This window comes from Chroicocephalus ridibundus, chromosome 1, assembly GCF_963924245.1.
Source record: "Chroicocephalus ridibundus chromosome 1, bChrRid1.1, whole genome shotgun sequence".
In the NCBI taxonomy this organism is placed as follows: Eukaryota; Metazoa; Chordata; class Aves; order Charadriiformes; family Laridae; genus Chroicocephalus; species Chroicocephalus ridibundus.
In genome coordinates this window covers 204,158,620-204,174,190 of record NC_086284.1, presented here as the reverse complement: position 1 = coordinate 204,174,190, position 15,571 = coordinate 204,158,620, and the positions used below count along the sequence as shown (strand labels likewise).

The window sequence follows — 15,571 nt, the reverse complement described above, 5'->3', positions numbered from 1 at the left end:
AATTTTCCAGTTTAGACACATTCTCTGTTGTTAACACTGTGTTTTGCCTAGAGTTGTTTAGTTTTAAGGCTGTAGTATATGAACACAACAGAAGATGGATGGCAGAATTGAAATGCAAAAGTAGTAGTTAATTTTCGGAGTAGACAATTTTAATAAAATGTTTCACGCTAATTTTCTGTTTTAAAAACAGCCACCTTGCAGTCAAAGTCCTTTGGGTTCTTTATTGGAGCTTGTAAAGCTCCTTTAATATAGAGATTAATGATTTCTTTTATTTCTTTCATTCCATTTATTGGTTTGTAAACCTGAAGGCTGTGAGCTTTATGAAAGAAAATCCTTTAATTTTCTGTATGCCTATTGATATGTGCGGTTGCCATGGTACAGATTTGGAGTGAAACTTTTAAATCTCTGACTTGAACCAGCATGATGATTTTTAGCATCATTTTTCTGATACAATTAATCAGAAGTCTGAAAAATTACAGGTACTTAAGGAATTTAACTTACTGGATGCTCTAAAGGTCTGAAGTCTAAAGTTCCAGAGTAGAGGCCTAAACTTTGCTATGTGGTCTTAACGTTTTTGCAGGGCCTCATTTCAGGCATACAAACTGATCTGGGTGATGAAGTTTTGTTGAGAGTTCATGACTCTTTCTGAGTTGCAAGCCATTGTCTGGGAGCAGCTGCTTCAATTTCTAGCTATTCATTTCAATGCGTTCTTTCCAATTGTTTTGTACAATGCTGTATTGTGAACAGAGTTTTATGTAACTTTCATCAAATAGCTAAGTAGATCAGGAATTGTTAAAAACTTCACATCAGTTCCTCAGGACATTTCTGCTTCCTTTCCTAACAGCCCTTGCTGTAAAGTTCTAGCTTACTCAACGAGCAGAGTCATTGGTGGTGGACTTTGAGATTTAGGTCAGCTGTAAGGTCCTTTGAAGATAAAGATGGATTTTGAACTCCATTAAGGACTTTATAGGAAGTTTATGAAGAACGGGAGATATCTCCTAGGCATCGAGCAGCCTGGGTTCATGACAGATCCTGCAGAATCAGTTGCCAGACAAAGGTTTTTAAGCCCAAAGCCTCCATGCTCAGGTGTGATGCCCAGTGTGAAAACCTGAGGGCTGTTTTTCATGAATTAAGGTTCATGGTTGCATAGTAAATCTTTTTCCTTTATGAAGCTTGGAGTCGAAGAGAAATCTAAGAGTTATGTCTGAGCTCCAGACTGCTCCTAGCTAAGAGTGAGTGCTGGTTTTGTTGGTTTTCCACCGAGGAAATGCCACTTTGACTGCTGAATCCTTTGATATACTTGTCTGCCCAGTGATACTATGTGTCTCGCTTGAGAATGTCTTGCCAGATACATATGTTGGCTCTACTTGTCAGTGTATTTTACTCACGTAGAGACACTTTGAAGGTAGTGGTGTGTCTATATGGCAGGACAGGTGGGACCGTGTATTGTCTGAACGTTAATGTTACTTGGAAGCCAGCTGGAAATTTTGTCAGACTGCATTCTGCTGTTAATAATAAAGAAGCAAAGTTAAGTGGTGATGCAATTGAGACATGAATTACAAATACCCTAATTTTTAATGAATATAAGTTTTTCTTAGGCAGGTCTGATTATCTTTCAATGAAGAAAATGTTATCTTAACCCCCTTCTTAAGTTCCGCTATTGAAACTGTTTACAGATTGTCAGCTTTCTGACGCTGAAACTTTTTGCATGTAAATTATTCTTCTCTAACAGACCCATATAGGTTTTTATGCTGAATCAACACATTTAATATTTTCTGCACATTCAGGAAAGACTTTGGAAATGTAAAAATGTAGATCTTCTTCACCTCCTTTTTCTTTTTTTTTTTTTTTTTTATGGCAACTATTTTGAATTGTACTTATTGTGATCTATATTAAGTGTTCTGAGTGGGTACACCAGATGTGATAAGATGTATAAAACATTTTTTTCACCAGACTATGTTCTGCCCTAAACACCACTCTGGGCAGTAAGAAATTCAAGTAAGTGAGGGAGTAAAGTGTTTTAAATTTTTGCCTGATGTCATATAGCTTTCTGTATTACTTTTTTTTTAATAGGATAGTATGAAAATTTAAAATTTACAAAGAAGAAAACTTTCTCTGTTTGCCAGAAATTTTTGGGTTTCTCTTTATTGAGAAACTGTTTTCTGCTTTTTCTGCTCTCGTACCATTGCTGTCAAAGGTATGGAAAAAAAATTAATTAATTTATGCTCCCTCTGCTGGTGTTACAGCTGTGCAGAATAGATCTATCCCGTACCTTCAGGGTACTCACACTTGCAAGTGGTATGTGGAAATTGGGTCTTTGGAGGACTAGGGAGAACACTTTGTCTGCAAGATCCAAATCTGAGCAGTGAATAATGGCATTTCTGAAATAACCTCTCAGTAACAGTGGGAGCTTTTAGAAAGGAAACAACACTGATATTTTGTGATAACTTTGAGTACATTCAGCTGCAGCAGATATGCAGCCGGTTAGTATGATATAGGAGAAATGTATACGTGCCACCAGTAGTGTAAGTATACGCTGTGTACAAAAATGGTTTCATTTTTTTTGCCTGGGCTTCCTGATAATCTTCTTTGTACAGTTCAGAAAAGCAGAACTGAAATGATCATGTTTTTCAAAAATAGTTGAAATAGTCCAAGTTTGTTTGAAACTAAGGTGCAAAGCCTGTTATGCCTGGGAACGTTGTCTTGATAGCGATCACTTAAGAACTATTACGTATTCTTTTGTTGTTGTGTGTTTTTTTTTTAAGCTGGACCTGTGATCTGCAGAATGCTAACATACCCTCCAACTCGAAGAGCCTTAATTGTGGGTTGTGGTCTGCAGATGTTTCAACAACTGTCAGGGATTAACACCGTCATGTATGTATTTACTGCTTGCTTCTCTTTATAAAATGTAAGAAAAAGACAATTAGACCATTAGCAGTTATAGATGGGCTTCTGGACAAAATCTGAAATGTGAAAAATTGAGTGAGTGAGCCGGAATGCTGGTTTGAAATCCAGATATTGACATATTTGGCGTCTCAGAAAATTGGTACAAGAGGATGTTAGTATAAGGGCAAACGTTTATATAGAGATGAGGATGCAAACTGGGGGATGTATTACTACTATATGTTAGGCTTTGCGGTCAAAGCTACATATGTCTAGATAAGAAAGTACACTTAAAGTTTGAACGTATGTGCAAATAGATCCAAATATTGTGAGGATTAAACTGTTGACCGTGTAAATGAGATGGAAACTTACTGTGAAGTGCTAAAGGAGGTAAGATGCTGAGGGAAGAAACATTTCCTGTTATTACACAGTTCTGTTATGTGTATGAAGACTCAGTAAATGCAGAAGTGAAGGACAATATATCATGTGTTCTGATAAGCTGTCAGCTCACAAGAGGAGCAGCTCTTGGCAAATGTGCAGGGCACAAGACCTAGTTTAAGATTAAATTACTGTCGAGCAACTCTACAAGAGTAACTGTAACAAATACAATTTCCATATTGTTTTAGGAGCAAGCGTAAAATATATTGCAGTAATATCTTACGGAGAGAACTACATGTGAGGGAGCAAGCTTGTTGGGAAATAGTTAAAAGGAAGAGCCAAAAGGATAAAGCTTTTACTGGTATCAAGAGCTGCCATGCTAAATGTTAGAGTAAATACCTGCCATCTATCACAAGGGGGGGAAAAAACGCCAAACTCAGTATTGGTAAACTGTAAAGGAGGGAAATCTGTAATAGGCAAAAAGAGACTTTATCAAGTAGAAATTGTAACCAAATGTGGAAAACGGGAGAATGCGTAACTGGTAAGTTATGCGTGAAAACCAGAACACAGGCACGGAAAGGAACTTGGAGAAATTCTACAGGCACATCAGAAGCAAGAGACCTAATAGTTTCCATGCCCAGTAAGGATCAAGACATTGTGAGAACAGTAGCAGAAGATAAATCTTTAGCAACAAATCTTACAAAGACTCTTTTTGCATCTGTGTTAATTATGGAGGAAACATAAAGGTTCCGGCACTGCAACTTACTTGAGGTGTCTGAGATGGTCTGTTTCAAATTCAAGTGTTAGGGGAAGGACTTCTAGAACAAGCTGATCAAAATGAATAATAAAAAATTGCTTGGACTAATGAGGGTACACCCAACAGGTCTAGAGTAATTCGAGTACATAGTCACTGAATTCGGAAATGTAGCATAATCTACATGAAGCTAAAGCCCAGAAAGATTTTTTTTTTCTCCTGCCCTTATCAAAATGAATTAAAACTGTTGTAGAGCCAAATGAGATGATGTGTGTTTATAAATATGAAAAATGAACGTGTACGTGGAAAATATAAAATAACAAAGAGCCAACATGATTGTTATAGACAGATTATAGCTTGCAGTTTGGTTGGATGTGAATTTGCGGTCATGTTAGAACTATATATCTCATATGAACTAACCATCCTACTCCGTGACAGTTGATGCCGAAGTTTCTTGAAGAAACCAGATGGTCACAAAAGTAGGAGAAAAGCTCTCTCAGGTTAATAACTTTTTAAGATAGGAAAAAAGAGGGTAAGAATAAAAGATCGGTAATAACAAGACAAGAGTAGACTCCTACAGGGATCTATGTGGAGATCTTTGCTGCTTTAATGTCTGTGAAAGGAGCTAAAGAGCAAAATAACAGCTTGCGCTCATACACCATTCACGATATTACGATCCCCAAATCTGTGAACGTGAACAGTTGGGGGAAGATAGTACAAGATAGCAAATTAATAAAACGGCAAGTGCATTAATTATACAATATTATGTAATAACGCTTGCAGAGGGGAACTGGCTAACATGCATGGCAGTCTAAATTGTTACTACTCAAAAAAGAGGCCTTGAAGTTGCGTTATAGTCCTATACAATCATCATGGTGGCATCCATGACTGACCTGTAATAGTACAAACAATTGCAGATACTCTTTCTTTTAGTAAGGATAAATGAGATTACGTATGGGAAAAGAGATGCCTGTGTTTGAACAGGATGGTTAGGACTCTGCAGCTTGGAAAAGAAATGTGTTAGAAAGAAATGCAAAGGTGTATAAAGCTACTTATCTTAGGGAGAAGATGGAGAGAACATCAGTATTCATAATTTCTTATAACACAATTTTGATGACTCTTACCCAGCAGTAGGTTTAAAATAAACATTTTTTCATGCAACACATAATTACATAGTGGAACTTACTGCCACGGGATGTTACTCATGCCAAATGTAGAAGTAAGTTTAGAAGTTAATTAGGGAAACTTATATAATAAACTTTATTAAAATGTTATTAAACATGATGTGGATGCAAGTTTTGGCCAAGGACAGTCATTCTCACTTTTTGGTTCTTACGACTTTAGGATGCCTTATTAGGCTAGCAAAATTGACTGTTCGCAAGGTTTATGACACTGGTAGGTTGACTTCGTTTATTTTAAACTTCATATGTTTTAAAATCTCAAACTCCCTTCTACGTAGGAGGTTTTAAAATAGTTTGGAATTGACCTAATTTGCTTGTGGATGTGTAGGAGGACAGAACTACAACTATAAAACATAGTTGAATCTTAGCTTTAAAATAAGAAAATGCCTATAATAAACACATGAAGGCACTGTTGTTAAAGGACTGGCTTGTAAACCATTTGCAATATCCAGTATTTTTTTAATAATCCAGTATAACTAAATATTTAGTTATCAGGTATGCAAGACAAACAGCCTCCTATGAAAGGACATTTTTCAAATATAAGTAAGCAGCTGTCTGTTGATGGTTTGCTTACAAAGAAATTGGGGATTGCTTTTTAATGCAGTAATTAAATGGTACCTTAAGGAACCGTCAGATTGTATTAGCTCTAAGCACTATTTTTCTCTCCATGTTTCGTTGTGTCATTCTGGGCTTGCTGTTCTGTTGCAGCAGGAAAACAGGCATTGGTTATGGTTGGAGGATTCTGTGGACAGGTTCTGTGGACTTTCCTTCTGTGGTTTTGCAAAGTTGCTTACCAAAACCAGCCCCAAAAATGTTTTGACAGTCATTGGTCATTGTAACTTTGGTTCTGCTTTGAATCCTCTTCTCTGGGTATACCCCTTTCTAGGCTATAGGAGAAGGGGCTGATGACCCCAACTTGCTGTTGCCTGGCTTTGCCTGGCAGAGAATTTAGCCTCTGGTTGCCCCTTTGCCCCTTATGTGTTTCCATAGGACTCTTCTATACTGTGACCAGTGAACTTAACATGGCAGCATCCATGATGGGCCCTGACTTGTTCTAATCTTCTGGCTTGAGGTTTTCCACTATTTCTGATATAAAATAATTAGTTAAATCTTTTATTTTGCTGTAAGAAAGTGAGGCCATAGGACTGAGTTTGTGTGTGTCTGAAAAACTCATTTAAAGGGAACACCACATAATCAAATCACAAAGCAGGAAAATGAAATGAAAATATAAGGAGGAATTCCTTATAGAATTGTAGAATTATTTAATACTTCCCCAATTTGTAGATGCTTTACTGAGTGACTCTTCCATTTAAGAAAACAAAAGTTTGAATCAAAAGTATGGGTGTTAGAGGTAGGAAATTATATAAAGGAATTTTGCAGGGGTCTAAAAATAATTGCTGAGCGTACCCAGGAGTAGAAGAGATCCTAAAAAGCAGAAAAATACCTACAAGAAACACATAGAGACAGCAACAAACATCTTGACCTTCCACGCTTCGGAGTTCAGAAATCTATGATATATTTTCTAGTTAAAAGTTGAGTATCAGTAGTGAAGCCAATGAGAGCAACAAAGTCCACATGCAGTTGGATTTCTCTCGAGGATGGGGAGAGGAAAACTAGGAAAACTTCTGTAAGAACTGTTGAGGGCTGTGCTCTGTCCATCCCGTCGTGCCATAAGCTGATCTAGTTTTGGCACAGAAATAGTTTTATATTGTATTTGAATCAGCCATGTCTGTGCGTAACATCCAACCGTGAGGAATCAGAAATGCTCGTCACGAACAGGATGTTTTTGAAGTGGTGAGAACGACATGAGGAGCAACCTCTGCATTGAGGAGGTGGATCTAAAAGAGAAGCAAAATGCAAAAATAGGCTAAGGAGAGTGTGACTCTCACAGGAACAAATTCTAGCATGATAAATTTAGTCAGTAAAAGAATAAAGCTCAGTGACCTATTGCTTTGATTCCTTTTTTTCCTAAGAACAAGGATACCACTGCTGTTTGACAGAGTGCCTGAAGTAGAAAAAATGTTTCCTTTTTGTCATGGCTTTTGCCAGCTTAACTGACCTGTAAAAAGTAAAGTCATACAATTTCAGACAAGCATCTCTCACACTGCTGCGAGCAGGTCTGAAATGGTTTAACTTTTCAGTTTCTTATCATTCTGATATTTTCTCATCTTGAAAACTGAAGCTCACCGCTTCAAGCGTGGAGACACAAATCTGGCTGACAGGAGACTGAAAAAGGCCCTGTGAAGAAAGTTATATTCCAGGAATGCAGTTACTGCAACTTAGCTTTTTAATAGTAACATATCCCAGAATTTTGTTAAAACAGTATTTAGATATTTTCAAGCCCACAGTGGCCCATGGTTAAAACTTGGGGTAGGAGGACCATTTTAAGAGTAAAACTTGAAGCTAAATTTTTTTCATCAGTTTCTTCTTTAAAAACCAAAATAATATTAAAAAAAGTAAGAAACTTCTTTTTTAGGGATGTTGTAGGAGGAGGGTGGGGCTGGAAGGATTTGCCTATTTCAGATTGGTGAAAAACCTCAATAGAGTACGTGGATGGTTTAGCTCTATTCTCACATTCCTGCAGGACTAGGACTTCTGAAGACATTTCTGGTACTGTGGAGCTTCATTGCAGTCAAAAAAAAAACCAAAAAAAAAAACCAACGGGAAGAAAACTTTTGGAAAAAATTCTGAGTTCTCTTGAATACTAAGCAGTAATTTAGCTGTACTTGGAGTGAGTTCAGTATTGTCTTGTCAGAACTGCACACAGATATTGTGGCCTGCGCTGGCATTTCTGCTGCTCTTTTGGGGGCTTGCTAGTTTTGAGTGAGCTGATGGACGTTCACGCAGGCTGCCTGTGCCATCGAGACTATAAATCTGAGATAAGATTGAAGAGACAGCTGTATCATCTTGATTATTCCTATTCTCACAAAACTTTAAGTGGACTTGATGAAAGCCAAACAAAATATTTTGTTATGCAGTTGAAACACTAAGCTTGATGTGTGATGCTGGTTTAGTCATTTGCCACTATCTTTTCACATTGTGTTAGAAAAGCTTTCTGCAATAGAGAAGTGGTATAATGTGTCAACAGGGAGAGCTTATGGCCCTCAGCGTTTTTGTTAAGCTCGTTTTTTTGCTGGTGTATGCGATCTGTTATTCCTAGTTAATAAAATGTTTTTTTATTGTTAAGATATCCTTGCATCTCCTAAAAGTTAAGTGAATCCACATGTAAAATGTATTGGTGTTTGGATTTGGTCCACAGATGCTTTTGAGCTCGAACAGTCTTGTTTTTTTAATCTGTGCAAGCAAAAAAAAGAACAAAAAAAAATGGAGATGATAAAAAGAAGCATCTTTTTTCCAGCTGGCAAGAAATAGAGTGGAAGAAAATACTATATGGAGAAGGAAAAAAAGCTCAGACTAATGAGAGAGGGGGAAAAAAGCTGGATAAAAGAAAGAAGGAAAAGACAAAAGAGGACAAGAGGAGGTTATGTAACGAGTGGAAATTGAAGCTTTAAAGATAAGATTATTAAAACAATTAACATGAAAAGTGAACGAATATCATACTGATGTGAATGGAAGAATGAAAGAGAACAGGAGTGGGACTGGAAGGAAGCCAGGATACTTCTGAAGTTTAATAGAGGCTAGAGAGGAGTTGAGTGGAAGCAAAGCACATTTTCCGACAGGTTTAATTGCCGGGTCTGTTGTGCAGCAATTGCAGAGCTGGAACCCGGGAGGAGCTGTAAACCTTCGCTTCTCTGCGCTGAAGCAAGCGTGGGGCAGCTCGCACCTCTCGGTAGCCTTGGGGCTGAGCAGGGCTTGTAGCAGCGCTTGGTGCTTCTGCTCCTGGGGGTGGCTGCCTTGACAGGGACGTGTGACTTAACACCGTGAGGGATGCTGAAAGTCGAGACTAAGAAACTTGACTTTAAATTCCAGTTTTTAATTTTCTTCAAATGAAATACTGAATAGAAAACATAGGACAGTGACTGCAGATAAATCATTTAATTTTTTCTTGAAGTTTCTTGAATAAGTACCTTGTTTTGTGAATTACAGCTCCAGTAGTAGCAACCTTCTCTCCTCCTTCAGCATCAGCAGCCATAGACAGATTTATAATTAATGAATTAACATATTTACAAATTATGGCAGTTTTATAATGAGTAAGTTGGTCATTGAAATGAGACTTTGCTAAGTATTGACTGTTGATTTGGATATTGGAGAATAGTTGTTGAGATCTGTGAACAAAAGTTCTACTGGCAGAAAGTCATGGCTGTTCACATTTTTCTTGTGGTTTGTATTCAAGCGTTGTTTTTTAATGTTGTATACATTTCTGTTGTGTTCTCTGGCTGTGCATTTTAAAACAAAATGCAGAAAGTAGCATACTTCATTAAAAAAAAACCAAACAAAAAAAACCCCAAAACAAAACCCAAAACGAACAATAAACAAACTAAAACAAAACCCAAACTTACACAATGCTAAAATGTCACCCAAGTTGCACAGCAGTTACTTAAGAACAATATATCTCTTATTGTAGTCTCCACTTAAATTTAAATCAGGCCACAATAATTACCAAGCAGACTGCCATGTGGCCATTGTTTTTGCATGGCCAGTAACTTGTCACCTCAGGTGTTCTTCAGTACTCTCAGATCCAACTGTGCTTTAAGTCTGACTGAAGGAGGGAGAATTGCATTGATGTTTTTTCAGATATGAACTTTGTAATGTTGTCAAGAAGGTTTTGAGACAGCTTTGTAATTAACAAGTCTAATTGTCTCTGATGACTCCAGAACGTTGAGGCTGCTCTCTGCTTAGGTCTTCATCCTTCAATATTTATTTTTCTTTGAGTAAACTGTCCAGTTTATATCTTCCTCTTAAATTTTCCCCATAGACTTTAGAAGATGTTTAATAAAACAAAAAGAAATCTTATGTTGCAGGTCCTCTTGCTTTTCAGATAATAATCCCTTAAATATTTTATTAGATTTTAATAAATCTTTCCAAGAACTTCTTTTGGAGGAGTGACCCTTAATAATACTTTATTGTCCTTCCTCCATATTGCAAGATGCTTTATATAGTACTGCATGCAGACTCATAATGTAAAAAACTTCAGTGGAGAAGAGAGATGCCTCTTTGGACTTATACAGCCTACAGATGCTTTTTAGATAGACTACATATTTTTGGAAAAACAACTAAATGGAACTCTGGTCTAGTCAAGCACACTAGAAAAGGTGACTCCTGTTATACCAAATGTCTCTGTTATGTTTGATACACAGAAATAATGTTTTTAATTTATTACAGCTCTTGAGAGGAACAAATTGTAGTTAATAAATAAAGTAATTTCATATTACTCAATGTAAAATATTCTAAATGAGAGTTTATGGAAGCTGCCTGTATCGATTTCATAGTACTCGAAGGAAAATGAAACCCTCACTCTGGTATTTTGAAAGTTTTGCACGTTCAGCAACCATTTTTCCATAGGCAATTAAAAAAAGCTCCAAACAGCTGATAGTCGCCAACTTGTCCTTATTGGATACTAGTTTGTTGCATAGAAACCAGCCTATGCTCTAAGTTTTCTAAGCCCTGCAACATAGTTTTTTATTTTTATTTTTTTCCTTCAGTAACTTGTCAGGTCTGAACTGAACGGTTAGTTTCTTTGTGGAAATCTTTCCACTTAAATTTGGAAAATTATCACACAGCCTAGAGAGAGAAGCGATGGCTTTGGAACTCTGAGCAGGGACAAACTCTGATTTGGAGATTAAATTGTTGCTTGAAGTACAGGGCCTTAGTTTGGGCAGAAGCGGTTTACAAGCCAGCAGTGAAGATGCTGGTGGAGCAGGTAGCAGAAATGTTAAACACCTTTTCATCAAATGCTGTCTACAGGAACCACGGGCTGTATTTACAGCAGCTGGGGAATGGCCATGTTGGCAGAGTCAGTCCTTTCCATTCCCTCTTTCTGTTTGCCTTCTCCTCCCCCTCGGTGCAGGTCAAGGAGAAGTCTGACCATAGTTTCTACAGAACCATTTCTGATGTTGTTTCTTCTTCTCGGTCATTAGAAAATACTGACGTGGGAAGGGAGTACAACCTGCTAAGGGGAGTGTGCCTTAGTAAATCCGCTATGAAGTGGCTGAAACACAAATGTGTTGATGACAGGATGCCAATAGCTATATCCAAGAACTAAAAACCAAACAGGCAAACGAAACATTTGCTGGCTAAGGAAAACAGCAGCACGTTTGAGGAAAAAAAATTAACTATTTGCTCCATGGGGAGGAAACAGGCTGCTAACTGCTTCTGTTGGGAATTACCACGACCTGCACCAATCCTAGTTCCTCCTGACAAGAGGGTGGGGGTTGATGGTGGGTATTGGTATTTAGAGCCATGGAGAGGGATGGGGAGAGAAAATAGCAGGTCATACTACTGGGCATCTTAAATAGCTCTAAACCAGTGCAAGAATTATGGCGAATAGTTAGACCTTAGCCTTCATTTTGATTTTGGAATTATCCAGCAAACTGCAAGACTGAGTAATCTAGATGGATGTATCTTGTGCTTGAGGCACAAGAATGCGGCTCAGTAAACTTGAACATTTGGAAAGCTGTCACGATGTTGCTAAAGTTTATGTATCATTTGCTGTGTTTTCAAGACAACTTGTGCTATAGAAGTTTTGTTTAAAAGGTGAAACATTTTTCTTAAATATTCTCGTGTGTGCTTGTTGGAGATGGCCTACAAAACCCTGAGCAGTTTAAGGGTTTAATGGCTTAGCTCCAAAGGCTGTAATTTATCAGTTGAAATAACTGTGAGAGGATGTTTAGGATACAAGTAAGAGAGTAAATCTGTATTAAAAACAAGTCGCCTGTGTATCAGTGTTGCTAGCAGTGAAACTATACTGTGCTAAGTTTCCAATTAAAAATAAGATTAAAAAGAAAGTGAATCTTTCTTCTCCTGTTGTGCTGGCCTCGTGTGATGGCCAGAAATCGATCTGAGACAGTTTATAAGTATAGATTTGCAATTCACCATAAACCAAACAAAAATCTGTGACTTCGGTTATTTGGGCAGTGCCATACATCAAGCTTCGAGGTTCCTTCTCAGGCTGAAGCTTCTGACTGCTAATGCCTGTTCTCAGCGCATTTCACGTTCTCATTCCTTTTGAAATAGAAAAGGAAAATCACAGCTTTAAGCCACTTAAAGACTTAAAGGGGGGGGGGAAGGAAAACAAACCAGTGAATCATGATGGAGTTATTAACTAGATTAAAGCTATAAAATGTTCATCTTATTTAAGAAGCTGCTTGCTTTGTCAATCTAACTAGCCAGAGCTTTTGGAAGATGGCTTTTACAGATACATCCTTGTCCTAAGCGTTGCAGATCAAAGAATAGGTAATTCAGGTATAAAAGTCTTGAAGGTTTGAGTACCAGGAATGTCTGGGAAGTAGTTCAAAATGATATGTAATGGGAGTAATAGGATGAAATTAAGTAAAATCTAGAATGATTATCAGAACATAGTTTAGTACTTAGAGATATTAGATTGAGTGTCTCGAGGGAAGTAGGAAACACTCATCATTTCTAATTGCTTACACTTTTACAACAACAGAGGATGTATTAGAAATAACATATTTGGAGTTTCTTGGTGTTGGAATTAATAGACATACAATAGAAGATGACTGTAAATTTAAACGAAAAGGCTGTTTTCCTTAAATTAAATTTTTACATCCCACTTTTCTTCTGATAATTCTCATAATTTATCCATTTATTATTTAAAAAACCCCATCAAAACCGAACAGCCTCCCTCTCTAAAACCTAGACAAATGTAAAACACCCTGGACTGCCAAACACGTTAAATGATATTGAGGTGGATATTTGTTTGCATTACAATTTTCCTCAGGTTTAAAAATTAACAACAAAAAACCTTCTCAAAATGCAGAGGAAGCAGGTTCAGGGTGCTGATGTGAGGTGCTCTAACAACTACTTAACTATAGGCTCTCATTCTGTTTTGAAACACTGGATTATTTTTTTTTCCATTTCATGAATCTTTAAATATTAGTCTTGTGCTTATTTCTCCGGTTCTGAACACCTGTTTGGCTGGGGGTGTGGGGGGGTTGTGTTTGTTTTGTTTTTTTTTCTCCCCAAACCTGAACCTTTAACTTAATGAGTAGAAGAACTATCACAGGAAATATTTTCTTTTTTCTGATCTTTTTTGATTGCTGTCTTGGGTTATTGGTTAGATGAATATATAGTGAAGAATGGAATAGTATGAATGAAAGTAAACCTCATGGTATGACAGTATTATTAGCCACAGTCTGGACCCATCTACTAGAGGATCTGCCTGATGTTTTGGTTAATTATTTTTAAAATGTTGCAGATGTATCAAAAAGGATTTTTCTGAGTATTAACTGACATTTCAATTTAAAAAAAAAATATTAAAAAGCCTGCAACAAAACCCAAAGTTTCTTTAATAAATCAGCATTTTTTTAGTGCAATGCTTTCGCAGAAGTAAATTCCTTTTCAGTTTTGTGCTGAATGTTACTAATACAAAGGCTTGTAATATCTTCATTTGGAAATATTAATGTTTAGTTTTATAACGTGTTCAAAAGACACATGGTCAAAGAACTGTATAGGAGTTAACGTGCCAGGTTATTTTAAAGGAAATCCTGCTATCTGTCTTCTCATTTGGAACACGTTTTTAAATAAAATGTGCACCAATGCACAATTTTTAGCCCCAGTTTTTAGTACAGTCTTCAGTGGTAAACTAGCCAGAATGTTGAGACATTTGTATTAAAACATTGAAAAGCAACTAGCCATCCTGCTGATTGTACTTTTGTTTTGTTTTGCCTTGATGTGATTTTTTTTTAATGGTAAGTGATAAAATCTGTTCCTATAGTTCTTCAGGTTGTGAAACCTTATTTAAAGGACTGTCACTTTCGAGAAAACTTGAAAACAAAGTACTTCTTTAAAGAAGAAATGTATTCAAACCAGTATTTTTTACCGGTTTTTTGGTTGTTATTGAAGGATTTGTGTCTTTAACAGAAATTTTTCCCTTTTTTTCTTTTTTTTCTTTTGGCTTCTACTCTCCCTTTTGTCTGTGGTGAAATCATAACGCTGTTTGATTTCTATCTGTTGCCTTGGTAATAACTCTCATGTCACAAATCCAGTATTAACTTCACTGCAGGGCCATACAGGAGGAAATGTGTGAGCTGCGTGAGTGGGAGCAGAGTCTTCGCTGAAACATATGGCTTGGGTTATTAGCTATTATGGTAAAGAACTTATGTGAAGTAAGCTAAAATGTCTTTGCTTTATATCTAGAATATACATGGTATAACTCTTAAGTCAGTTAAAGGCATCTCATTCACGTTGTTCGTATGTAAAGCCAAGTAATGAAATGAAGTCAGAGCAGCGATGTTGTTTATAAATCATTCATGAAAGATTGCTGGAGGAACTTCCCTAAATAGCAATACTGGTTGGTTGGTTGGTTTGTTTTAATGTATTATTTGTCTAGATGGCTCCTGGAGCACGTTTTGGTCTCAACGGTTTCTCTCATGCTATTGCCTTTCTAATAATCTTGTAAAAATTCCTTTCTTATGCAATTGTTAATGTTTAATATGCATCATTTTGTTGAACTGTACATTTTCGTTATCTCTAGCAAAAACCATTTTTTGTTTTTGAGACTTATCATGAAATCTGATACCAATCAGTGACCAATTTAATTTTTTTTTTCCTTGAGGCACAGTAGAGTGGTAAGGGGAGAGGATTTTGCCTGTGTCATAGCTTTGCTCACTTGTGAAAACTTGGAGGGCATGTATTATTCAAATGTTGGACTGTATTCTTAGCCATAAGAAAGTGTCTCCTCCTTAAATGAAAAAGAAGGAATATATAAATGTGAAACAATTCAAGGCTCACAATGTAACCAATCTTGAAAAGACATAAAACTAAACTGTAAAAGGTCAGCTGGTTAGGTGCTGCCAGATACAGCAACGTGAACAACCCAGTGAAATATATTCCTGATCCCATTCAAACTTAAAGTAAGAGATATGATGCCCTTTAGATCTGTTTATTCACCTTTACTTTAAGGGCATAGGAACCAGTTTTGTAAATTGGATTCTTTGGAGTCTGTCAATAAGAGTTAAGCCGCTGCAGGCTAGTCAAAATGTCTTGTGCCACAGAGGTTGAGACACACAAAAAAAGGTTGAAAGGTTATGTGCGATGCAAAGATTTACCATAAATTACAATAATCCAGAAGTGGATCATAAATAAAACATGGTGGCATCTAAAGGCTGATCAAGACTTTGTTGTTGTGAGCAGTCTGCAAAACAAAGAGATCACTGTGGTCAAAATAGCCCATATGGAAGGTGCTGTATGGAGTACAGCCACCAAATCGAAAGGAAATAAGTAATCACTGAGGAGG

At 36.9% G+C, this 15,571-nt stretch overlaps 1 protein-coding gene across 1 annotated transcript in view; it reads left to right on the top strand.

Moving 5' to 3' along the window:
* SLC2A13 (solute carrier family 2 member 13) overlaps window positions 1-15,571 on the top strand; it is a 168,365-nt gene that overhangs the window by 71,090 nt on the left and 81,704 nt on the right. The window contains exon 4 of the mRNA XM_063323407.1: window positions 2,766-2,874. Coding sequence (XP_063179477.1) covers window positions 2,766-2,874 — 109 coding nt within the window. The remainder of the gene's footprint in view (window positions 1-2,765; window positions 2,875-15,571) is intronic.